Source organism: Simochromis diagramma, unplaced genomic scaffold, assembly GCF_900408965.1.
Source record: "Simochromis diagramma unplaced genomic scaffold, fSimDia1.1 OVJJ01000361.1, whole genome shotgun sequence".
In the NCBI taxonomy this organism is placed as follows: Eukaryota; Metazoa; Chordata; class Actinopteri; order Cichliformes; family Cichlidae; genus Simochromis; species Simochromis diagramma.
This window is the reverse complement of record NW_024386860.1, coordinates 15151601-15179173: the sequence shown is the minus strand read 5'-3', so window position 1 is coordinate 15179173 and position 27573 is coordinate 15151601. Positions and strand designations below refer to the sequence as shown.

Here is a 27573-nt window from a genome sequence, read left to right as displayed (position 1 = left end):
TTTTTTCTGCTGACACAAGGTTTTCATTTCACAGTAAAGACATGCTTCTTGCTTCAGTTATTACCTGAGAGGTGTACCTTTTCTTCTCTTCCAGCTAAAATCCACTTTCATACCAACTTATAGCTGGTTTTAAGGACTCAATCCTATCAAAGAAACGCTATAAAAGTCCATTAGGACCAAATGCCTTTCTGTGACATTTCAGGGGGATGATTACACCTGGTAAAACAATTTAAAGCCTCAAAGGATCATTGAGCATCAAACGATTCTGGTCCAGGAGTTCATTTTTCCATGCTTATGGGACTATAAGGAAAGCTTTTAAAGAACCTATCCTTCCCATGCTCCGCTGCCGAGCGGCTCTCACTTCTGAAAAAGAGAGATGATAGCTTTGAATGACCTTGACATGCTTTGCTTAGTCTCATCACTGAGCTGCAATTCCAAGCAAATCAAGCACTGCCATGCCTGAGCAAGAGAGAGAAAACAAGACCCTCAGGAATACACACACGCACATGCACACACACAATCTCCCAACCCGGTCACACCTTCTTCACTTCACCACCGTGACATTAAGATGACAGCAGCACCAAGAGGAAATGAGAAACATGAGAGTGGGAGGTCGGGTGATTAGCGCAGGTCTCACAGCCCCACCTTGTGTTCAAAGGCAGGAAGTGACACACACACACACACACACACACATAATAGGGATGAAATAAAGATTATTCAGTTGCTGAACACATTAAAACAGAGTCCTCATAAGTAGATGGACATAAAGACAGTGGGGCTACAGTTTGCTGTAGAGTTCAGTTAAACCTGAACTGGAATCAGGTTAGGCTGTGCTGGAATTGCTACACTGTTGTCACTGATGCACTGGTGCACCTGTTATGCTGCTGCAACCTGTTTTGTACAATAATTCTCATTTTTGGCTCAAGAAATGGACTCATCATTCTTACAGTGCACGTAAAAACTGAAATAAACATTGCAAACAATCTGAAAATAAAGAATCCCTTTGATTTTACCTCTGCTGAATCATGAGGTCTGAATGAAACTAACTAGTAACTAGTAACTAATCGAGGGATGACCATCCAGTTCTGTTTCTCACAAGCTGATTTGCAATTACTTGAAAGTACATATTTTATTTCACTGTTAATCAACCTATATGTAAAGTGCTTTTCAAGATATATTTTATTATTTATTCATCAGAAAAATATTTCCAGTGGCATAAGCTTAATTTTATTTGACCACAATAAAACAATTCTGGGATTGTGGACAGAAACTAACTGGTTGTCTGCTTGATCTAATGTTCATGTCTGAAAATCCAAGACTAACAGTGCCATAAAGACCAGTTACTTAATGGATCGAGACTTCATCCGTAAAGATTTGCAACAGTATCTTTCATCTCAAAAATGGGTAATCAAAAACTACCTTCATGGTTGTTCCTCTTGCAGAAAGTCGGCGCTTTCCCACAAGAACTTTCACACAGACTCACAAAATACTGGCAATAGAGAAAACAGACTTTTAAATTGGATCCACTATAAGAATAATGTGCATGTGATCAGTACAATCAATCAATAATAGCCTAATATGAAGTAACAGAAATCAATAGTGCAAATCAGCCTGTTACCAGTAATTCAGAAACACCCCAGGGTTGTTGTTTTTTTTAAATCTGTCTTTTTAAAAGCAGCATACATTAAATATATGTTGTGTTACGCCTCAGAGCCTGCATGTAAAATATGTGCAGTTCCCATTTTGCATGCTTATTAGCGACATTAGCATTCAGTTAAAAGCACCGCTGTGGCTAAGTGAAGCCTCACAGAGCTGATAGTCTCTTGTTTTCTGCTGCCCGTTTCTGAAGCAGATCATATCCCAGTTTTCAAACGTGTCATTAAACAGTAAACTGTCACTTTTACAGACACGCAGCCTGAATCTCTGATTGAATGCTGATTGCAGAACAGAGAAGAAGATCACGATGAAGCAGCAGAACGACACAACAGATGAATCCTGCTTGTTGGCATGAAAAATATTAAAGGCAGTCAACTGACATGGAGCAGATTAGCGTTTAGATGAATAATGAGAACGTACGGAGCTGGTAGATGGGCATATTCAGCATTGATGGTATGATTTCTCTCTCTCTCTCTGCACTATAAAAGACGTGGCTACTAGCTGAGCATTAATCTCATTATTTAATATTCAGTCTTAGCACAGCTCTCAGAAAAGGGGAACGAGAAGAAAAGCAGCTTGGCCTAAGGGGGACGGTGTGATTCCAAAATGTTGACAGTGGCCTCTTGCCATCAAAACCACTGAATCTTATCAGTTTTACAGACTTGTTTTTTGATTGTCGACTTATTTCTGCAGATGAATGCAGATTATTACAGATGGATTTCGTTCCCCCTCTGTTCCTCCACCCCCGTGCCTTTTTCGCTCACAGCAACATCTGTGACAAATATAATGAATACAATGAAAACCCACTTAAGCTCACTTAACACTCATGCATCCAATCTGCAGGCGGGTCCGATAACAAGGATCTGCCACAGGACTTGCAGCCTATTGCTTCTGGATTGGAGCACGAGGGGTGAACGAGGGGAGCTAGTGAACATGCAGGACCAGGTTTTGGATTGTTCTAGGGGTTAAACTTTATCCACTGGATTTCCATCACAAAAGCCTCCTCAGCAGTGAGCAGACGTGACCTTGGGGCCTGCCAGGGACAAACTGAGGAAGTGAATTCAATGAAGCGTCCTCCATTCACGTGTAGGCCTAATAGGTCGCTGTCTATCACACCAAGTACCCGACCCTACGCACACCTCCTCCTCCTCTTACACTGGTCAGAGTCCCTTTATTATGCTGATCTAATGACTGTGGAGGGTAATCCCAAGGACCTTCATTTGAATCAGGGTGACGTGTTACGCACTCAGCCAGATTTGAACTGACACTGGGCCCCATACCTGCCAACTTGGGTGAGCGTTAAAGTCAGCCGTTGCAGTACCAAAACAAATTTATCCTTCTACAATTTGTGCATTCGTTTATTCTGATCTCATAGTATCTCTTGATGCAAAAAAAAAAACCAAATACCTGCACACAAAGAAAGCAGTGGTAGAACATGTGCTGCAGAGATATGATATTGCTGGAAGGATCTGTCATGTGTGGACAGTAATAGAAAATATCTCAGTGAGTCCAGTTTGACAACAAAATACAAATTATTTATAGAAATATTAGTCTTGATACTGACCCTAATGATTTAGTTTCAAGAATATCGACTTCACCAGCTCACCTGTGTGATCCCTATAACTTTCTTATCATGATAAATGGGCGACTGTATGGTTACACTTTTAGCTACACTTCGCACTTTTGCTCTGGAAAGTTTCTGCCCTTCCCCTTCCTCGTGGTCGAGGATTCCTGGAACTCAAGATTGGGGTTATCGAATTTTTAATACACAATTATCATGGGCAAAAGAATCTCTAATAATGATATTATTGTCATAGCTATAGCAGGAATGCGTAGTTGTAATACTCCGTATTGTGACCAAAATCACAAGAACTAATTTTGGAGAATAATCCAGTACGATCATAGAGTGCATATATTTAATTTACGTAGAACAACAATTCTGAAGTCTTGAACTTCACTGTCATCATTGTGGGGGTTTTTTTTTTTCCTTTTTTGGACCATAGTTGTATTAGTGGAGCAAGACAAGACATTAAACATATTGCTAAGCTGGGCGAGCAAGAAAACAGGCTAAACAGAACAAACTTAAAACTATCAGACAGATGGAACAACTGCCACCTATGTGTAAACCTTTAAATGTTTTTTGCCTTTTAATACACTGAAGAAGACCAGACAGAACCTGCCTGTCACTCGAATTGATCACACCTCTAATAATGCAAAACTTTAACCCTTAATACAAATTAGACGAGTTATACACATTAAAAGAATACGCAAAGTAGAACAGCCATGAATGAGGTATCGGCCACAGGAATTAAAACGTCTTTATTTCTTCTGTAAAGTTGGGTACTTTAATATGGGAGTATATAGCCAACCCCAAGTGGCCATTCAAGGAACTGCAGTTTTTTTTTACATTTGCACACTTCTTTAAACTGTGGTTTTGAGTTTTATTACTTATAACTCATTTTACTGGGAAGGTGCCAAACAACCAGAAATGATGCCAAAAAATAAAAAGAAACAATAATTTTTTCCATAACTGAGTCACAGTGTAGACCTTTTATTTCCTGCTTTAAGGGAGTACAATATTTGTTTCACAGTTTAAGCATGATACATGTTCAACAAATAGACAAAGTGCTAAAGACGAAACTACTATTAACCACTCTGGTGTTTTGGAGAGGGGAAAAGACGGTACTGGATGCGATGTTTGCCACTACCATGATTGCTGACATGGTCAAAATAAATTGATGAGATTTAAATTTGTGACGTACAACCTGTTTACCTTTTAGTATTCAGTCAAATACATCGCTAACTTTATTCATTGTGTGCTCATTTTTGGCTCTTGAAGTGCAGGGAAAATTAAAGTATTTGGAATTCTGGTGAAGATTAACCACAATGCACAAAAAGTATAAAAAAAAATGTACAAGTTTTTACAAGTTATGAACATCTTTCAGTTTTTAAATGATCATCAGTGCTGCTGTACCACAAGGTCCCTGGTCTAAGTGATGGTGTTGATCCGATTTACTCATTAAGTAAAAACAAAACTGTTTTTATTTCAGATTCATATTTTTCACTCATGAGAATTTATAACTCAGAGAGCTGCTGAGAGAGATGCAGACTCCCAGTCTTCTTTAATTAATGCTCAGCACAGTGAACTTCATAAATAAGTATTTTCTCAGACTTGGAGCCAACCCTCTTCAGCCCAGCAGACGATTTGGTGTGTCCCTGCCTGCAAACTCGTGTGAGATTATTCAAACCCAGAGCACAATTTTTAATTCTAGCCTAGATCCCAGAGTTTCCCAGGACACCAAATATGTTAAAGTGAATTACAGGGTAATGCAGTGAAAACAGTGCAGCAGAAGCCTAAAAAGAATCCACGTAATGAAATGCTGCAGTCAAAAATATTCCCTCAAATTACACAGAAGTTTAATACAGCTTCATTAAATGATGCAAAATCTAAGTATATATATATGTATGTGCTGTTTTCTAACTGTGAAGAGTGTTTTTCTTTTTTCAAGTCAAAGAGACATGGGAATAAAAGATGCAATAAAGCCTAATGTGTTGCCTTACCAACAAGGTTACAGCCTCAGGGCTCCAGCTCCCCCGGGCCCCATATTCACTCTGTGTCAGTCTCTTTATGAAAAATGCACCATTATATTCCATAAACCAACTGACCATTAAATTATAGTGTCAGCTCAAATGATAAAGCTCTCTGATAAGGCATCTTCATTTCCACACAGCCATTCTACCTTTGCTCTGATGTGCACGTTGCATAGTCCCAAATGAATTTATGTTTCAACAAATTACCATAAATAGCGGGTAATCAGGGACTGCAAAGAAACTGTTTGCCCCGGGGCCCCTTTTCAGGGTTCATGTTTATGGGTCAAACAAATGAGTCATTCTCTGGTTTAAAAAAAAAATCAGAGCTTAAGCAAATAAAACGCTGCTTTTTTGTCCTTCCCTAATACAAGCAAAGAATGTAAAGCATCTACACAGTGTGATTTTTATGAGGACTGGAGACAAACTGGTGTAAGAAGTCGATTTAAACGTCCTCTTTAAGATCCTTCAAAGCATAAAAACACTCCAGAGAAAGTTGCAAACACAGGCAGAATGTTTGGTGCTGGCAGTAAATTCAAAATAATCACTTTTCTTTGTTTTGTCCATCATCTCAGTACAGTTATGGTTAAATGCAGGCTTCCATGTTTAGTAAACCATTTAATTTATTTATATTTCATACAGCTTCCCAAGTTGTTGAATTACATAGAAAACCTAATATTTTAATGATAATAATAATGGATTGCATTTATATAGCGCTTTGCGGGACCCCTCAAAGCACCTTACAATACCACTATTCATTCCCTCTCACATTCATACACTGGTGAAGGCAAGCTACAGTTGTAGCCACAGCTGCCCTGGGGCAGACTGACAGAGGCGAGGCTGCCATATTGCGCCATCGGCCCCTCTGGCCAACACCAGTAGGCGGTAGGTGAAGTGTCTTGCCCAAGGACACAACGACCGAGACTGTCGGAGCCGAGGCTCGAACCGGCAACCTTCCGATTACAAGACGAACTGCCAACTCTTGAGCCACGATCGTTCCTTCCTTGTAAAAGTTCATATTCTAGTTTGTTTAATTATTGCACACCTTTTACAACCGAATAATATAAAAGCTATTATGCCAACACACACCTTCAGTGCACGTGGCAAATTCTCAGGCTATAAATTTTCCAGTGAAAGTAAACAATCTGAGTCTGATAAATCTCTGTGTAAACAAAACATGAAAAGCCTGCTGCAATCACAGACTGAGCCTTTACGTGTTTTATTGATTCTTGAACAGTCATCCCACGGGGATATGAGTCTGCGAAGCATATTGGATAAATCATGATTTATTATTTTTCTGCATGTGAAGAAATGCTGCCAAAATATGCATAAATGTAATTAACTGACATTTCACTCAGGAGGAGTGAGTTCCCATCAGGCACTGGTTATCAAACAATTTATTTCTCGTAGTTTACGACCGAGCTTGCCCTCAGGCGTGCCCACAGATCACTGTGGATTGACTCTTGGGGAGGCAGAAGAAAAGAACAGTGCTTCCAAGTAAGCCATTACCTCTGCCTATGGGGTTATTAATCCACACAATAAAGGTTTTAGCTCTCAGCAACCCAGAGAGAGAGTTACAGTGATTGTGGGGGGAAATGGTTTGATGTTTTACTCTGCGACAGTTTGAGTAACAGTGAGGGGTAACACTATATCTTATTAATCAGTGGTTGGGGGCATATTCACATCTGTTACCAGTGGTAAAAAGTAGCTAAGTACATAGAATACTCCTTGTCTGCTTTTCTTTATATTGGGCCTTAAATATCTGACTGCTCATTTTTATGACTTTAAGCTGCGGTTCTTAACTATTAAGGGATTTACCTCACTTTAAATATGTATTTTAGACAAATGCCTCCCAGACAAATGTCCCTTCATAACAACAAAGGAATTTCATAACTCTATCCACTGATACTAGTATGGTCTCTTTCTGTCCCAACAAGGAGCTGTAGCTGTCTGCTATGCATCACTTTAACTAATTTCAGTCACCAAACCACTTGTTTATAATAAGTATTATAATATAATATATATTATATATAATATAATATTATCCCCTTCATAATAAAATTATAATATTGTTATCTGCAAGGCTTTGCGCCTCAGTTTTACTGAGAAAAGTTCTTGTATTTTAAATTACTGTATTATTAGAACTAAAAAAAAAGAAGCATGTCTCACTGTCAGTGTAGTTGTCTAACAAGGCTTGCCAGTCTTTTCTGGCACTCCACCCTTTCATCCAGATTCATTCATATCTGGTTTCAAACTACAAAGTCCAAAAACAATGGGTGGAGGCATCCATCTTTTATATACAGTCTACGATACAGTCTACATGACTCTATAGTCATGCAGCATCTTTGCCAAACCAAACAACTTTACAGCAGTGAGAATGAGGCTGAGTTTAAGTACTGCCTGCTATGTGCTAAATATTCCTTAAAGAGATTAAGACCTTTGTTCATATTTATTAAGTTTCAACAACAAAATCTATTCTCTTGAATTTTCTGCCATTGCATATGTAAAGATCTTACACTGAGCTACATTAATAAACTTCCTTTTTTTTATTAAACAAATTCAATAATTTTGAATAACTAACTAACTAACTAACTCGAAGTTGCACATATTATTAAATCAATAAGTAATATAAAATACACCATGCTGAAATAGGTCATTCTACACAGTGTGTGCTATAATTGTATAGTAAGTTTGCATTTATATGCACTGTGTCGTTACTGCCGTCAATTAAATCTCATAAAACACCTGCATATAAAATGTCACTCAATTCAAAAAGGAAAGAAAATTGTCACCTTTTGTTTTCTTATTATGTCCTCTAATAAGGCTATCGCTACTGATGAATTAATCGTTAATAAGCACTTACTTTCTAAAGCTGGTTTAAAACGACATCTGTCTTCCAGATTTTATAATAAAAGATTTCAATTTGAAAAATAGTAGAACGCTGTAATATAAATATAATGGCTTTTAGAGCAGAATATTTCTCTCTAAATTGTTGCATATAAACTGGTATTACATGAAAATACTAGTGCAAGTTCAGGCATTAAAGACTCTTTAGAAATGTAAGTTTGACTTTCATTTCTAGCGATCACTTTTCTTACATAAGGCACCGCATTCTCCGGGTTTACCTTTTATCCTCTATGAAACTATATAATAGTACTTTACTACAGACAACGTTTATGTTCACTCACCCCAACACATGGACGACTTAATCTGACTTGGCAGTCATATGGTTGCAGTTACCTTGCTTAAGCTGTTTTGTGTTAAGCATAATGAGAGCCATCAAACTCCGGTAAATGCGAGACACTCCTCAAAGACCCTCCGCTGAGGACTTTTCAAATGTGACACGGTAACAATTACATGTAAATCAGACCAGCAGGCTGGAATTTTAAAAAGTTGAAACAAAAGAGATGGATGAGAGCAGATGAAACTTTAATGGATGTTGGGAAGGAGTTTGGTTATTTTAGCAGCATTTGAGCCGGAAGGAAGAAAAGATGTTAAATCAGATAAATAACTAAACCTGATGAAGTAAGGCAAATATTTTTCTTATGATTTTCTGTTCCTACTTCATATCAAGCTTTAATCCAGTTTTTAAAAGGTGATTTAATGTCCTTTTAGTTATTTTCTGTCATTTGCGTACAGATACTATTACAATGGCTGTCTGTGAAGGTTCTCAGTCATCCAGGTCATCGTAGTCTAAAGAGCCTCGAGAGAAAAGCGTTTGAACTTCTTTAAGTTGCTTAAAGACGTTTCACCTCTCATCCGAGAAGCTTCTTCAGTTCTAGGGTCAAATGGCGCAGAGTCTCAGATTTAAGCCCTGTGGGAGGGTCCCCCTAAGAGGGACAATGGACCCCCTAATGATCCTCTACAAAATCACATGAGCCAAGGTGTAAAAACAGGTGTAGGTCACAATCAGCCAGGGTTTCGGGTGAGCTCATTGTGAAACCTGGCCCCACCCTATCATGTGATTTTGTGAGGTCAGATGGCCCAGGATGTGAGTGGGCGTTAAGGCGTCTGAGAAGGGATCTCAAAACTGGATTATAGATGGCAGACAGTTGGTGTCGTAAACCACCGCCTCTGTTCAAAGATGGCCGTTCACAGAGAGTGGACTCTTTCAAACCCTCTGTTTATTACAATGGTTGGTACTCATATTAAACACGGATACAGTTTTAAATAATGAGGTCAGAGTATGTACAAGTAATCCCCATGAGACGGCTTTAAAAAGCTCAGTTTCAGACAGTTTTTTTCTGCATTTGACTCTTTATAGATATTTCTAACTGGGTCATCTTCCCACTAAAAGCCTCAGTGATAGAGACCAGTCCACCACACCCTGGCAACATTCAGCCACTTGGGGGAAAAAAATCTGTATTCCCCAACCAAGTGCCGAGCAGTTCCTGGAGGCTGCTGGCTGTATGTAAATAAAATCAATCACAAAGGGGATGAGAAAAAATAATAATTACCTCAGTATAAGAAATAACAATCATACCAGCAGTGTAAGGATTCACAAATGTCAGCAAACTCTTGGAGATTTCTGAAACTATCGTAACGGATTTGAGGGGATGTGGAAAAATATGTTTACACCTGAAAAAAACACGACCACAACAAAGACTGAGGAGGGAAAAAAGTGCCAGTATTTTATTTGTTTCTGTTGTTTGGCCGGTGTATAAAACACTGGGACACGACCACATGGTAATTAACACATAATGTGCCAGCACAGGCATAAGTGCTGGCCACAACATCAGCCACCTACATAGGTTACATCCTAGACTCCACAAAGATCTCCCACAGAAGCCTAAATCAGGCATTTAGCCTGGCTTTAGCAATACATTTCACAGCAACTGCCAATAACCTCTAGAAATCCCCTTTTAACCTGTCAGGGAATACTAACTTTTTCCCCATGAGCAGTGGTTACCAGGTGGTTGCCAAGAGGTCTGTAGACCTGTGTGGCCCGAATGCTGCTCAAACCCTCTGCTTATGTGGGACAGACAATTAAGAGAAAATTGGTTTAAAAGGTGAGGGAGAACTGCTTGTGTAAAACAGAAGATGAGCAGGGATGAGAGTGCATGAATAAAAATGTGGAAATATTCATACGAGGTCCCTTTTAATAACTTAATGTTCCAATGAAACTACTATTTTACCCCAGCCTTCACCACAAGCAGTGTGTAAGTGCCTTAATGCAGCCATAAAATTCTTTAATCATGCTTCAGCTGCTAAGCTGAGGGTTTTACCATGTGTGGCTATAACAAGCAGTTAACACTATCTAGTAGCACCAAAGCTGTGATTTTAATAATGATAAATATGCCCGGTAATTCAGTAGTCAATTATTGTGTGGAGGTGTGTTCATATTTACACTATGAGACGCAGACCTTGTGAAGACTGCAATTATCTACCATCTATATGGAATTAAGGCTATTTAAAGATGGCAAATAGCAAGAGTAGTGTCTGCAAAATGAATTCATTCTTATTTTATCTGACCAGTTGGCAGTTATTTAACCTGAAGTGAAATGGGGATTGGAACTGCTGTTTGAGACTGAAGAAGTGCTTTAGTGCTTCACGGATGCTCAGCTGTGTGGATGGGAGAGTTTGCACGGTTTCACAGCGAGTGCACCACACTTACTTTCAATATTTCATGAAAGTGCTGCACTAGCACAGTGTTGTTTGAACGGAGTGAATCACTGAACAAAGTATTTAATTCATGCATTGACTTTTCCACTACAGTTAAAACATCACAGAGCTATTTCTTTGGGGTGTGGTTGTTCAGCTCAGCAGCGTTGGGTTTAGTCGATATTATCGTGCTGCCTGATGCAGAGCCTCGGGTCCTGTCCGCATTTGTTTCACCAAAAACGGTGATGTCACAGCTCCAGATATTGATGGATATCACGGGTTAATGGAGTGCAATGAGAGTGTCACAAAGAACTCTATCCAAAAAGATGCCACTAAATGTCATCCGCCACCAAACTCGGAGTCAGTGCGTGGTTAAATTTAGGTGGGTGAAAGCTTCATGTGAGCGATTCCCCGTGGCTACGTCGTGATTCACACGCTGCCTCAAAATGATGCTTTTTTTGGTTGATTTTCCAACTTCTTGCAACAGCTGTGAGGGCGATAATTCCAGCGTTACACGGGCACTGTGAGGAAATTAATTTCTCCACAGCCTATAAAAAGAATGAAAAATCACCTCTCTGTTTCAGTTACTTATCTTAAGGCTATACTGTACCAGCTGGAGTCTAATGAGCACGGTCACGCTGTAATTTTGGAAGTTCACACTGACCATTCACAGCCCAGCTTTTTGTACAAATTCAATTTGAATTCCCTCTTTTTTCCCCTTCAGTTTGTGTTTATAAGACACACAACATTTCAGGCTGCACTGACAATCATTCGGTCAGTGGGGCTCTTTTAAATTAACGCTTCTCACAGTTTCTTGTAGACAGACTCACAACAATGAGAGACCCACAGCAATATTTGTTAAACATGAAACAAACTTGTTGCTCTTACATTGTCCTCTCTGACTCCAGTGAAGCGTAATCTGCCTTTTGTGCAGACTCTGTTTGTGTGATTCCTTCACTGTGCTGCGGTGACTGATGGATGCTTGTACACAGACTAAGAAAGAGCGAGACAGACCTCTCAGTTGAAATGCGAACAGGGAAAAAGCATCTTGGACAAAGGTCTTAATCTCTTTGGAAATTAGACAGTTATTATGTATGTTGCAGGCCAACGAGGCCTACTTTGACTTTGCTGTGTGGGCGTGTTGTGTTGCTGTCTTCCCAGCCTTAGGTGCCACCCATTTTCCTGTATAACCAGGAAATGTCTTAGTAATTAACCCTGAGAGTGCTTAATCTATGTGTTTATTCTTGCTTGAGGGAGAGTGTGCGTTAATTCTCATCATCGTTTCCCAGTTTTATTTCAGCATTTTTGCTCTTTTTTTTTTTTTTTTTTGTTGAAAACAGGTGCTCGGCTGTCCCTTTAAGCTAAATTATCAATTAAACCCTTTTTTAAACTCCCTGCCTCCTTTTCCTCGTATACGTTTATTGTTCCTTCTCCACATCTGAAGCGTGGACTCTCTGGAGAGCGTAACAAATGAACACTCATCTGGGATTCAGACCCAGGACTTCTTAAACGTGTTATTTTTGCTTAGATTTCTTCGTTTTTGCTTAGTTTTCTAGTAAGCTAAACAATTCACAAGGACTACCAAAGTAATGCATAGTCATAAACATGTGCATAGCTATCTGTTATCGCAACTGCACACGTTTAAACGTGTGCTGGCTTGCAAGTGACACGTCAGTCTTGTTAGGTCCAACATTTAAAGATTTCTGTTTCTGCTTTTTTTACAGAAATTGACCAGGGTACTCAATCAGACATGCAGCAAACATAGAACAGAGGAACAGAGATGTTTCTGGATTAATGGAGAGGAGTGCACATTTGAAAGCAGCTTTAGACAAAAGATGTGACATTTACTGATGTAAGTGGCTCTCTTCTCTTCTCACGGAGGGGGGGTATGTGTGTTAGATCTTTGGGTACAGCATTTGTAACTCTTTAATCTCAAATACCCACTTACTATCTATTTGGATATGCAATTTCATTGTGGAAATCACCATTGAATCGTGTAGTTGAAAGCTCCATTAAAAATGCTGGTAGGTGAATGTATGAGCTCAGATTTTGTTGTTACGCTTCAATTCTCTTCTTTTTTTCCTCCTCACTGTCTTTTGCATGTGCCCCTGCTGCTTATGTAAAATCATGATTTTCGCATCAATTGGCACAGAGCAGGGCGAATCTGTTATTGTTTGCTTGCATGCATCTTCAAAGCCACAGATTTCCACTCCTAGTTGGATGTGAAAGCACAGTCACGGCTCTGTGTTCAAGCTGGAGCCCAATGTCCCCTCTAAGCTCTAAGCGCTGAATGTTCACAGACTTCAACTGACGTCACCGCTGCTGTCGTGCCACGATCGGTGATGAAACACCAGTTTGCCAGGCTTGAGATTCAATTCGTCACGTTAATTTATTAGGAATTTGACATTCGAAAGCAGATCTTTTTCACTTGAAGGTTTCTGCAAAGTATTCCAATCAGTACTCATGCTTTTAGACTGTGATTAAAAGAAACATAACAGGCAAACTTGATGCATAAGAGCACTGGATCAGACTAACAGGACTACACCATGCACTCAAAAGGTTTACTTTACTTTACTTTATTGTTTACTTCCCATATTCCTCCGTTTTCTGGCTCTTACCCAGGTCGAGGTTGCAGGGGCATGCTCTAACCACCTCGCCTACGAGGCATCAAGGAGGCATCCTGGTCAGAACCCTGAACCACCTCAACAGGTGGATGACAAGCTCCTAACCCAGACACCCTTTTGAGGAACCTCATTTCTGTTGATCGTATCAGCGATCAACAGAAATGAGCTGTCACTTCCCACAGCTCATGGCCATAACACAGGAATGTAGATCGACCAGTAAATCTGCCTGCCTTCATGCTTACTTCTCTCTTTACCACAGACTGGTGCAGCATCCCCATCACTCCAATTCATCCATCAATCTGTGGCTCCACTCTCCCCCCACTCATGAATAAGAACCGAGAAACTTGAACTTCTCCACTTGAGACCCCAAATGATTCCCAAACCAAGAGTGGGCCCTCTACAGTTTCAAGAACCATAACCTCAAACTTTTCATCCCAGCCATTTAACACTTAGCTGCAAACCACCACCATGAAAGCTGGAGGTTTTCACTCAACGAGGCCAACAGGATCTGCAAAAAGCAGAGACGATGATCCTGAGACCACAGAAATGCCACCCCCCATTTCTTGGATTCACCTAGAAATTCCTTTCATAAAAGCAATGAACAGAATCGGTAACCGAGGGCAGCAGTAGCGGTTTCTCCCAGAACAAGTCTGACTCGTGTAAGCTGCTGTGTGACTGAGAATCTTATAGTTGTGTCTAAACACGTCAGATTTCTTCAGTGTAAATTTGTGTGGTCACTGGTTGATGACTCGGTTCACGTAAATAAAACCACACGCATGCTTGCTGCGGGCTGTTTTACTGAACCAGATAATCCCGTTCGGTGCGAGGCTCATTCAAACCACCATTATGAAACACCTCTCAGTTCTAAAAACAGCAATATCATAAGATTAGTAACACGTGTTTTTATTTAACATCAAAACTTCCTCTGTGTGGACTCACACAGTCATCACTGTACAGCACTAGAGTGCTGTGGGCTACGCGTTCTCTCAAGCAGACTAAATGGAAAGCGTATATAAAGGGACAAAAAATTCAATCAGAAAGACCTCGACTACATACTGGTTTCACAGTGGGACGGCGCCGTCCTCTCACACGTGCATGTATCAAAGCCTGTGAGCGCGTAAAGGGAGAGCACTGGAAACAGGCCTCTCAGCCACCGTTACAGCAATCCCTCATTCTGACTGAAACATGTTTACACAGAGTTAACAATGCGAAAGATCGAAACGTCAAACAAAGAGTTTCCATAAAATGTTGCGTAATAATGAACACCTGTCAACTGTGGCTTTCATTTCCACAACATATTAAAATGTGAGGTGCAATTGGATTTTCTTCCACTGCATGATTTAAAAATAGGTATGTATTTCAGAGGAATGACTGCTTTCAGCAGAGGCAAAACTATCACATCTTCCTAAAGATGAATATATCTGATAATTATGAATAATGATAAAGAAATTCACATCAGCCAAAGCCTATTGTTCAAGACATTTAAATGTGTATGGATTAAAAACAAACCGTCCCCTTTCTGTCCTAAGCTCCACTAAACAGGCAAGTGTATATTTATGCAACTAATTACATTTAAATGTATTTATATAGTGCCAGTTCACAACAACAGGAGTCATTTGTAAGGTAAAGACCCCATGTGCACACAGGCTGTGACTGTAAGCAGCTGCAAACATCCTACAGTGGAGGCTGCAGGACGACAGGACTGTAAGTTGGACGGGTGAGATGCTCAATAATAAATAAATAGACTTGTTTTTAGCTATTTATTTACTTATTTGTAAATCTCCAGCAAAAAAAGGGAAAAGTATCCATGTGAATGTCAATAACTGGTGATTTTCCACAGATGGGAGGTGGGGGAAATACATACTGTGGAAAAAAGGTCTGAACTATTAATTATGGTCAATGCCACGAATCCTAGCTTAAGTTACAACATCCTGACAAACTGTAGGGTTGTTTTTTTTTTTTAGTTTGTTTGGGGGGTTTTGTCCTGAGGAGCCAAAACCCCTGTAGCTTTAAACCAAGTTATCAATGTCCACCATTTCTGAACTACTTTACACTCATAAAAGTGTTGATTATACCAAACAAATGTATAATAAATACTCTGTGTGTGCACAGGGTTGCAGGAGTTGGGGCTTTAAGCTGCGTGCAATTCAATAGGGTAGAGTAGGAAAAATATAAAGGAAAAACATTTCTTGCACACACGGGGCTCGTAATTTGTGGCTCCGCTCCTGAACACACTCAGTAAAATCTGATAAAGACATTTTATATGTTCCTTTACAACATACTGAAACCTTATTCAGATTTTCCCCCCAGAGACACCAAAACATGTTCCCTACTGCAGCTTTAAATCCAGCTTTATTGTGATACACACGATTTCAAACCAACTTTGCAGTCTTACAAGTGTCTACCAGAATAAGCAAACACATCATGCGCTACAATGTGTGTACATATGCTGCAATTGGGCTTAAATACCCGTGAGCTGTGTACATTGCAATAGGGTGGAGTTGGGAGGGGAGGTAGTGGGGCTGGGGGGTATTTCTTGCACACATGGGGCTCATAATTTCTGGCTACGCTCCTGCACAGGCTGATAAAGACATTTTCTATGGTGACTTATTGTTACACGACTAACGTCTTTTATTCCTCGTATTAAAAAAACAGAAAAAACTTACTCATTAGGCCCTTTATTGCTTTGGCCTCGCGTAGGCTACTTCTCTCACCAATGCGGCGCACGTGCACGAGCGGTGTGCGCAGACCGGGAGCGCGCGCGGAGGCGGTCCGGGGCTTCCTCAGTTTTCTGTAATCGCTTTTCTGCTGCTGCTACCTCCAGTTAAATAGCAAGGACACGGGAGCGAGCAGGCGGCCGTGAGAGGATATACTTTTTTCGGTACCTTGGGATTACGACGCGGAATTGCAGCATCGACGGCCAGCTGTCAGGTAAGGTCGACACACGCGTTCAGCCGCCGTAGATCCGCGAAAAGTAACTAAATGTCCCGTAAAAAGTGTCGTTTTCCAGTGAAGAAGAAGGGAGGAGGAGGAGGAAAAGAAGGGGGAGGTGGTGGTGGTGGATGTGTGGGACGAGCCTCCCTTTGTGCCGAGGCAGGGTCACTGCTCTTCACCGCACAATGTGGACACTCCAGAAACGGCGAGGAGCCACACGTTTACCCCCCGCACCGCCACCGCACACCGCTCCGCTGGCACTGCCGCCGCTCACCGTCCTCCATCAGCCTCGCCGTCGGTTGTGTCGGACGAGTCCGGCATTAACGCCTTCTCCTATGCGCATTTTCATTGAGTTTAAAACACCGAGGCCTGCTTCTGCTTCTTTTTTTTCCTTTAAATACCCCCCTCAGCGGTAATATAACGCACCCTTCTCCTCCTCCCCCCGGCCTTTTAACGTTAGCTAGCTCCCAATTATGTTTATGGTCGCTTTTGTTTTAGCCGGCCCCTTTTGTGTGCTTCACCCCCACAAATGTTGACCTCCTTGCTCTGACAAAGCAATGAAGTGATGTCTTATGCCACACACACCTCTTAACTTGTGTCCGTTGTTATTTTTGAGGGGATATACGGACCCTGGCATCTCGAAACCGGGTACGTTTCAGCCGTTGGTGTCCTTACCGTCACCGTGAAACGCCCCCCCCCCCCCTCATAGAAAGACGACCTATCCCCCGCTTCAGTTGATCGCTTTGATTCATTTCGTGCCTATCAGAGAGCTTAAATCGATCAGTTTTGCTTTTAAAAAATAAGTTCATGGTATTTATTCAAGCCCAGGGGCGTTTCCAGGATTTAGAAAAACAAAACAAAAAATAGGTGGTATATTTGGGGGGGGGGGCAGAAAAAATCTGAATCAGAAACGAATACAGTGTGGAAAAATGTTGACAAAAACATGTTGGGTACCAATTTCAGGCTCATGGTGTGACATGAAAAATGGTGCTTAACCACAGCTTGGGATTTATTTTTAATTTTTTTGTAAAGTGGCAACATAGTCAAAGGGTAGCAACTAACAGCAACCAGACACTGCTGACAATCAGCTGCATTCAGTAACTTCAAGAGGACAGATGCAACTGTGAGGCTTGAGATTGACATTTGAATGTGGTAAATGCATTAGAGGATTACCTTGCTACAAAGCATTTTGCCAAATTGCAGTATTTGCTCGTTGTCCGTTGCTTTGTCACTGATGGTTTGTTGCTATTGGACATTCCCATCTCTGGTCAGTCACCTCTACCTTAGAATGTCCACTTCGCACCACCCCGTCTAAACCACTGGATATGGTTTTCATTTGCCATGTTGCTGCCAGTTATGTTCTTTTTTTTTTTTTTCCCCTTTCTTTTTTGGGCACCCCCTGGTGCATGCCTGCCAATTTCATAACTTTTAATGCAACATAAAAATACATGAAAAAGTAAGGGCTTGAATAGAGGTGGATATAGAATAGAAAATTAGCTTCACTCTGCACTGTGAAAACCCATCAGCTGGTATTCTCCTGACATCACTGATGATCAGAAATGGAGGGAAAGTTTACTGAGATCATTCGAAGGCAGCTAGCTCGGACTCTTTCTTTGATGCTTTTTAGATGAAGAAAAGAAAAGAAGCATAGGGCCTCTGCAGGACTTCATGTTACTGTAATTTGACTCTCGCTATCGGCCTTACTCCTTATCCTTTTGACTCCTTGGGGTGAACACTCATGGGTTTTTAACGCAAATGTATTCATGCAAGTAATGCAAAACTTACATCACTAGCTTTACTGCGTGTAACTTTTAACATGAATTTAATCTAAAAGGTCATTATTATTATTATCAGTTTGGTTTTTTTTTAAATGGTTTAAAACCTCCCAAGGTGAGCTCAAGTTATCAGCTGAATCATCTGAAGTTCAGCAAGCACTGGGCAGCACTTTCATGAAATACCAGCTGTTACCACTAGATGAAGCATTGTAGGAAATTCTTAATTATAAAGATTTCCTGGCAAAAGCACAGGCAAGTTTCTTGAGGAAATGGAGACTAGAGGTACAAAGAATTGCCAAAAGTAAAAAGAACAAAACATTTTAAGTTGCCCACAGGTAAAATGATGCCCCCTGGTGGTAAGGTTTTAGATAACTTACAAAACGTAACATAGCATAGGAGAAGTAGATTTATTTGTTTATAATCTGCAAAAGAATATGTAAATAGTTTTCAGTCGGGGCTGAAGCCACCCCACGGCCCCCACTCTGGACACACCCCTGTTCCAGCGTTGTCTTTGTCGTTTGTAAACAAATGAGCAACAGAACCAGGGTAGTGTATTGATATTTATATTTTTCATCCACAAAGAGCTTTCTGTGTCTCATACTACCACATTATCCAGTAAAGAAGAGGAGAGAGTATGACACAGAGCAGTGACAGGACCTCTAGTTTGTTTTAGAAATCTAGGCCAGTGGAGTCTACCTAATGACTGCTCTGTCTGTAACCCCTAGCAGATGATTGGGTGAATGTCTCATTATATTCTTAACAGGGGCCTTATACATGTGTAATCTGCTGCACTGTAAGCTTTGACAAATGTCTTTTCATCAGCTTTCACTCTGCACAATTTTAACCCTCGCCCACACCCAGCTTTTGATTTAGATTAAATACATTTTGCTGTCCCCAAGTCTACCCAACTATCAGGCATTGTGGAAACTTGCAACCTATTAATATTTGCATGTTCATTTATTGCTTTAGGGCCCACGATGTCCAGCGAAGTGCAGAGACCAGACGACAGCCCCAGCACAAGCGGGGGAAGCTCGGATATTGAGCAACGGGAATCGGTACCTGCTGAACAGGAGCGAGAGCAAGCACAGCCCAAAAAGAAGGAGACTAAGATCTCGAGTAAAACCGCTGCTAAACTTTCAACTAGTGCCAAGAGGTAAGAAAAGAAGAGAGGGCTTGAATCTGGCTTTGAGAGCCGAGCGTTTACACAGGAGTTGTTTGTTAAACTGAAGGCCTCTCCCCCTTCTTGTGCCCCAGGGGTGTGAAGTAATATAAAAAGACTGCAGTCCCACAGGCATTGTCATTTCAAACATCCACGCGATTCAGTGTGCCGCTTAACCCACAGAAAGGAAGAAACTCACACAGCTCTGCGCTGAGGTGTCACTGCTGTCATTTATAAAGAGAGATTCCCGTTCCAGCCTGTTTGTTCGACTGGATGCGCCTCGTGCTCCGCAGCCTACACCACCACCAACACTTACCTCCAACCAGTCTTCGCACTTATTCCCAAAAAAGACAGCCGATGAGAGAATTATGCAACCACTTGGCTTAGGCCACTGAGTCTTTTTATAACAGAGACTGACATTATGAACATCTCTGGGGGGGTTTTGTAAGCAGAAAAAGCCAAAACATGGGCGGACTTCAGCGTTGTTTTTGTGCAGCAGTGCCTGAATCCCAATTTTCTGGTTATCTGTAGCAAATGATCAAAGCTGTCTAATTTATCCTTGTGCTTAATAAACAGATAATAGGAGTACTTAATCTGGTTATATTTGCGATCTAACACTTGAAATCTGCACTGTTATAAACTGTTAGTAGTTTTACCCACACAAGCATGACTGATTTGCATATATTTAAGGCAACTATCAACAATTGTCCAAAACCACAACTTCTGTTCACTTCTCAGTTTCTTTTTTTCTTGGTGGTGTGGCTGATGTGGAAGCTGCTTGGCCAATAATTGACTTGTTTTAAACAGGAGGGTGGAAAAAAATCACACCAACGGACTAGTCTAAAAGTAAGAAAACATTTGGCAATCAAAGCTGAGCACAAGCTAATGGACAAAATTACATGCTCTCCATAGACATATTGCATTTTTATTATGAGCTATTTGAAACAGTTAATTGTATTCTTAAGAAACCAAATCATATTTTTAATATCACTAAAATGTGTGGCACAAATTAGTAATTACTTCTTTCCTCGCGCGGATGTGCCGAATAAGGCTGCACTTGGCAATAACCAGTAGTATCACTGCAGGAGCGGAAGGAGAGGAGGTTAATGTGCACCTACTGTTGTAGCACTGTCCACCCTCCATAATGCACGTGTGGCCCAAGTGGGTGGATGCTGGAAGTTAGACTATTTCTAACTTCCAGCATGAAGAGACTTTTACATGCCGACATACAATTATGGCTGAAAAGAAAAGTGGGTGGATATTAGGTGAAAGTGAAAAGGTGGAATTACATCATGACATATTTTGGCTCTTTGCTTCCTTACCTTCTTCACAGTTCTACTAACTCCTTCAGCCTGTTTTTAGATGTTTAAAATGTTGCACCTGCCTGTCCTCCACTCTTCATCATGCCAAACAACACACAGCAGCTTTCCACTGACAAAGCAAGCATCTCTCCAAGTGCAATCTTATTACTCTGCAACTCAAAAATCAATCAAACTGTCAGAAATATCCTTCTGTTTTCTCCCATGATGCTGATAAATCAGTGTAACCGCTTCCCACACACACACAAGCATGAGCTTGTCATGTCAATGTTGGTTGTTTGTGGAGCTTCTGAATGAAACTATAGTGAAGCATGTTCAGTTTAGTATGAATCTCATGAAAATGATCATATTAAAGCATCAATAATTATATCATCATCAGTGTGGAGAACTGTATTGCAAAGCCACACTGTTATTACACATATTACATGTCAGCAGGTTAAATGTCAGGGCTGACATACAGCCAGTCATTGTCTATATGAACCTACTGCAGAACTTTCCACCTAACTTGAGGGGAAGTTCACATCTTCCCCTGACAGAGAGGATGAGGAGCACCGCAGCCCCGATTAGTGGTGGGCACGATTGTAAAATCACAGAAAACTGTTCCCTGGTGTTGGCATTTAATAAAATAAAGACAATTAATATAAACAGTTAGTATTTTAGGTGCAGACTATCGAGGGCAGCAATGTCTAATTGCGTAGTCGACCACAGGCGTGGACACTTGATTATGATTTAAGCAGACTCGACATCAGTACTGTAGTATCATATTGAGTTTTTAGAATCTCATTTATAAGCCATTTAATAGGAAAAAAAGGTGTTTTCTAGTTGAGTAAACGGAATCCTAATTACAAGGAAAAACTTTCTTTTAGGGGAAAGGCCAGAACCTCTTTGGAGGTCGTCTGCATCTCTTTTTCCGTTAGAGATTTGGGTTAAAGGCAACCACACCTCTTTGAAAGCTTTTGTATGCACCAATAAATGCATCAAGGAAATCTCCACTCTTTCAGATGAATTTTAATTTGCAAATCTTTCTTTTGCAGGATTCAAAAAGAGCTTGCGGAAATAACACTAGACCCACCTCCCAACTGCAGGTAAGGAGATGTTACACATTCGGAGCATTGCTGTAATGACTCATAACCCTGAGTGTAGATGGTAAAGCTGATATGGGCAGCAGCAATGTACTGTTTTCATGGCTTTTCTCTGGAAAAAAAGGAGATGTAATGCAGTTGTGTTTTTGTAACTCACCGCATACTGCTGCTGTTTGTTTGTATTTTTTGTTTGGTGTATTCGAGTGACTTAAGGCCACTGTGGAGTTGTTGTTGCTGCTGCTGCATAATGCATGCTGCCTTTTTTTTTTTTTTTCTTTAGATGACAGTACTCTGGTCCTCTGAAATGGTGGAAAACAAGTGTGCGGTGTGACTTTAAAACCTGTTTCGATTCTCGTGTGGATCCCCCCCCCCCCCCCAGCTCGCTGCGCTGGGGATTTACCACAGACAATGGTTATTATGTGCCACTGTCGCGGCTCTGAGCCCTTTGAGGAAGAGATACGGTCGCGAGCGAGCGGCAGGCCACATGTGCATCGGTCTCTGCGGACATGACAAAAGGCATACCTTTGGGAGGAAGCCAGCTTTTATTAACCCAAACCACACAAAGTGACACTGTCATTGATTGTGCCTGTGTTTATTACTGCACAATAATTACTCTCTGAATCAGCACTCGACTGCAAATTAAGAAAGAAAATGGACGCCAGTGTTTGTTGACACTTGTGGGAGATGCTGATGTTTTCTGACCACTGTGATTGGCTATATCCGTTCAGGCACCTGCTTAAAATGATTAAGGAAAACCGCTTTGTGTGACTCATCTGGCAATTTGAAATTACTACACCCTAGACGGCCTTGTTTATTGCATGAATTAATCACCCCTGCTGGGTCTCATCAGAAGCCCACCATCATTAACGATAAACATTGAGCTAACCTTTTCATTTCAGCTCACGGCTCTGTTTTGTTATTGTACCGGGGGCTAAAAGAGATGTTGTTTTTTTTTTTTTCCTCGAGGTCTCTAATCTATTTCACCCCCACCCCCCTCCGTCTTAAAACTAGGTTGGCTCACATGAAGGATTTAGCTTGAGGACACAGCTAAGTCATTTGAAAGTAAAATAATCGCTAGCGGAAATTTCACAGTCATCGTCTTAGTGGGGGAACTAGTTGCCTGGGAAACAATTAAGCTTCTTCAAGATAATCCTTTTTGTGTGTGTGTGTGTGTTGCCTTTCTGTATTTAAGATGACACCAAAAACCTAATAATGTGTTTTTTGGGGGTTTTTTTCTCGTCTGATGTAGTGAACTAGATTAGCCCTGTGTTAACAATGACAGGGGGTCAGGTGCATCAGAAAAGCAGACGATCACAGCACAGTTTATATTCTCGCACGACTGAGCACCCAGCCGCTGCGCTTGTGTCGTCATCATTTGTATGCCACACACTCCTCGCTCCTCCTGGCCAGGTTAGCCTGAGAGGTTATTCAATTCATTCCCCCCGCGACAAATGGAGGCACAGACTGTTGCCCCCCCCTTTCATGAGGCAGATAGACTTGTGTCAAAGAGATTCACTTTTGTACTTTCAGTAAATGCAGCGTTGGTGGCCAGCTGACGTACGTTGTCTCAGCTCAGGAACCATCCAGATTATTCCTCCATTTGTGTCAACGGTCAGAGAGAATTTCTCTTTTTCTATCGTACAGCTAAAAATCTGCAGTCTCCTTTGTTTCACCGACAGTCTTTTCACCTTCAGGGCAGTGGAAGGGATCCCGCAGCTTTGTGTGCCTGCAGAATGGAGAGCCCGTCTTTGCATATTTAGCCTTCCTTTTTTTAAACATGCACAGCAGCTTTGAACTTTTTAGGACTTAAGATTAATTAATAGTACCTCATTGAGTGGGGCCTATGCTGTAGTGTATTTGAGGTGGTCTGGGCATCTGATCAGGATGGCCTCCCTTAAAGGGTTTTCCAGGCATGTCTAAGTGAGAGGACACTTCGGGGTAAACCTAGAACTCACTGGACACATTATATCTTTTGCCTGCACTGGAACCACTTCAGGATTCCCCCATGAGGAATTGGAAAGCAGTGCTAGGGAGGGCGAATGCCATGGAATTTGGAATACCATGTTTAGTTGGAGTAGAAAATCGACAGATGGATGAAGAGTTTTTTTGCTTTCCATGTTTCTGGTGCTGTGTGTGCAGAAAACTGTGAAAAATATTCCCACCTGATTCTCCTGAAATTATCGAGTTCATGTGTAAAAATGGCTCATCAGTGAAGATGTGTGCTAAGAGTCCAAATTTACCTTTCACATCTTGGGAGGTGTTGAACATCTAATTTAGTGAAGCATCTATGGCAGGAGGTTCCCACTAGATAAATATAATAAAACACCCACACATTTTCTTCATTCCACGTTCCTGTGATAACCCTCAAAATGTGTTGTTTAAATGAGCTGCCTGTCTTGATAAATCTCTCTTACTAATGTTTCCTGTCTTTCTCTGGCTGTAGAGAGGCTGCAATATTAATGCTTAAGTTGTTTTAAAACCAAAAAATCAATTCCTATGCAGTGTGAACAAAACTGTCATACCTTCAGTGCAATGTCACCACTTGGAAATCGCAAGCCGGTATTTAAATGTGTCTCCAAGCTTTATCTCACCCTCGGCTTTGTGACAGTCTGCTTGTCACCTTGGCAGTTGTCATGCATCAAATGAACAGGAACATGTTGAAAGCCCAAGAGGATTTGACATGGCAATTATTCTCACTGTCATACACTTCAAGTATATTGTACAGGCAGCTTGTGCTTTTACACCTATTGAAGCGTATAAAGCAGCTTTTGCGACGAATTGTTGTTTTTTTTGGGGGGGGGGTCCCTCTCTTTCCATCAACATGTGCAAATATTGCATTGATCTTACTAGGATGAAGTTTTGATTAGATAGGCTTAAAGCGAAGCATGAAAGGCTTATCACTAATACCAGATTTTCAAAGCCACAGAGATTCAAATGTATGCTGCCATCATCTGAAAGTGTTGCACATCTTCAGACAGTTAATCAGGTTTACAAAGGCTGCTGACCCACTGAAGGCATTTTATTTTTCATAAGCCCTTTACTCTCCAGTAACAATACAGATTATTTTCCCCATTATTTGATTCTTTAAAACGGCAAGAAAAGGTCTCATCATTTCCTAAATCCCCCTGTAGCAACACATTTCGTGTGATGTGCAAAAGGTACCACTAATATTCTGGTGCATTTAGTGCTTAATCAGATTTTAATCTCAATTGTGATTCTGGCTTCCAACGATTATGCAAGCAAAATAATTGGTATAAAGTGATTACTGACTTGATTTCACTTTAATTGAGTGAAAAGGTGTGTCATGAATCAAGCGCACACCTCTCCCTTACAGCGGTGTGTTTTTGCCGCTCCCTGAAAGCCCAGATTCATTTGCTGAAATCCTCCATCGTAGCCAAATAACATCCGTCCGACTGTGATTGGCCTGTTCGGTACCGTAGTGTCCTCCAGCACACTTCTTCTGCTGCTGCCATTTTTTTTTCTTTTTTTAAATCCGCTAAGAGAATTTATAAACTCAAGGAAAGATATTCCACCCCCAGCTAGTGTTTTGGCACAGAAAATCCAGAACAACACAGGCGTTGTGATGGTTACATCGTAGGCTCTGCATTAGGCTCGAGGCGGGGATTATACTGCGGCGCTAGCGTGGACAGCTGCACCCACCACGGACGAGTAGTCATTTGTGTTGCGCTCCTTCTAAGGCTGTAAGGACGCATGTGGAGTTGGTCAATCGTCGTCGTAGTGTAGTCCCGGGGAGTCTACACTACGACGAGTCATAAAAAATGGGCAGGCGTGCAGACATCTGCAGAAATCACTGCGCTTGCCATCTGACAAAATTTACATCACGTGAACCCAAGCACACACTAGCATACTCATGAACATGGAAATTATAGCCAAGTGAAGCATTTGTCAACAAGATCCAAGTAGTAAAGTTTTTGCAGTTGAACCCTTGGAAGGACTGTCGTCTGCCTGCAGCTGTCTTTGTTTCCGGATCTTTCGGCGTCTCTTACCCAGTCCACTTTTGGTAGTACACGATACTTAGCTTGGCTTCAGCTTGTTGTCACTCTTTCCCCCCAAGGCACTCAAGCCCATTGCTGCCTTAGGCTGTGTTCGCCCTCATCTGCTCCCACAGTGGAGACAGGCTGGCAGGGATCAGCATTTGCCCTTGCAATAGGGGATTTTCTGTGAAAAACACCCACTAGTCAACTCCCTTTTAGGACAAACCTGTGTCCTCCACGCCTGCCTCCTTTTTTTTTTTTTTTTCATTTGAATTATATTTTAACGTTCAAGGAAACATACAGTAAAAACATGTGTTTTTAACATGAAATAACTGCATGTCTTTTAAGCTAATGAGAAGGTGATCATTATTTTGCTTATGATCAGCAGCTTTACTAGTGAGTGGGTGTCACGTGTCCTGCCTCCTGCACGCTCAGTCCAGGTAATTACCTCATCCAAACCACAGAGAGTATTTTCAGCAGTGCAAACTCATCTGAGGCAGGCTATTTCCTGCTTTGTGAAAAAATGGCAAATGTGGAAAATATCCTGACTTAATTCTCCATAAACTGTCCGAAATTCATGTGCGAAAATGGCTTTTGGCACAAAACACAGAAAATATAGGAATCCCCACAATCTTAAGAAGTGAAAACCAATGAATACCTGTCATTTTCAATGGACTGTGTGACTAAGAACTAAAAAGCGTGAATTGTTTTCCACCTCTGCCTGAATATTACAAGTTTGAGCTACAGCTAAAGAAGTTAAAACATAATGCCCGTCCAAGGCTGCAGGAACAAAGTGGAATCATTTTTATCAGCTTTATCTGCTAAATCCCTTTTCATCATCATCCCCTATCTTCCTCTTCTGCTCTGTTTCTTTAAAATACTCTGGCCAAAAACACTCTGTTCTGCTTCTCAGCTTATTCCCTGACCGATCCCTTCTTCATTTCTATCAAATCATGAGTTGTTACTACTCAGCACAGCAACATTTCAAAGAAAAATCCAACCGGGGTCCAAAACCTGCTGGTCTGGACACTGTGCCATTTCATCTCACAGTCAGTCAAACAAAAACTTCCATTACACCCTCGGAGGAGTGATAGCCAAATAATGCTCAGCTGCTTGAAACGTTAATATTAAAAGCCAGCTTTTTGTGTTAGCTCATCCACACTCAGAAACAGCTGCTATTGTTCAGCAATCACGGCTGAATAATCCGTTGCTGAAGAGCTAGACATACCAATTTCTCCTCCTGAAGCAAATCGAATAGATTAAAAGCAGGGCAGCCACAACCTACGGTGCACTTTGAGTAACAAGTTCAGCTCTCTTTTCTGTCAGGACGCATTCAGGGAAATGTAGGAAACCACTAACTGAAGTAGATAAGGTTGAGGGAAGCTTAATTAAAAAGTAGTTTAAAACAGAACAGCTTCTGTGCCGATTTTGCCGATTATAAACTAAGAGCACTTAAACAGTGTAAAAACACCCACAGTTAGTACACATTAGTACTGTTTAGTAATTATTCTTTTAACCAGATTTCTTAAAATTTTCTTGCTGCTTAAGTATCAGTTTAACAGTATGTCTGTGTTTATGCAGTACATCATAAAAGACGCCATAAAAGCAAAATCTAGGAAACCATTTGTTAACTAAACGGCGGGCTAGGTTAGAGACTGAGAGCCACTGCCAGTCCAACAGCTAGAGATTGCTAACCTATTCCTAGAGCTCCTTGCCACCCCTATTGTGATTTACAGTTTCATTATGTATTTAAAATGCTGATGGAGTAGACTAGTCGCACACAACTGACCCCAATGTAGGCCTGGGCATAAAGAACCATACCTGCTATGACCAGGTCCCT

At 41.1% G+C, this 27573-nt stretch overlaps 1 protein-coding gene across 1 annotated transcript in view; it reads left to right on the top strand.

Annotated features, from left to right (window-relative positions):
• The first annotated feature begins 16273 nt into the window (after positions 1-16273).
• Positions 16274-27573, top strand: part of ube2e2 (ubiquitin-conjugating enzyme E2E 2) — a 35316-nt gene continuing 24016 nt past the window's right edge. The window contains exons 1-3 of the mRNA XM_040030743.1: positions 16274-16400; positions 19148-19331; positions 21691-21741. Of these exons, the coding sequence (XP_039886677.1) occupies positions 19156-19331; positions 21691-21741 (227 nt within the window). The 5' untranslated portion in view covers positions 16274-16400; positions 19148-19155. The remainder of the gene's footprint in view (positions 16401-19147; positions 19332-21690; positions 21742-27573) is intronic.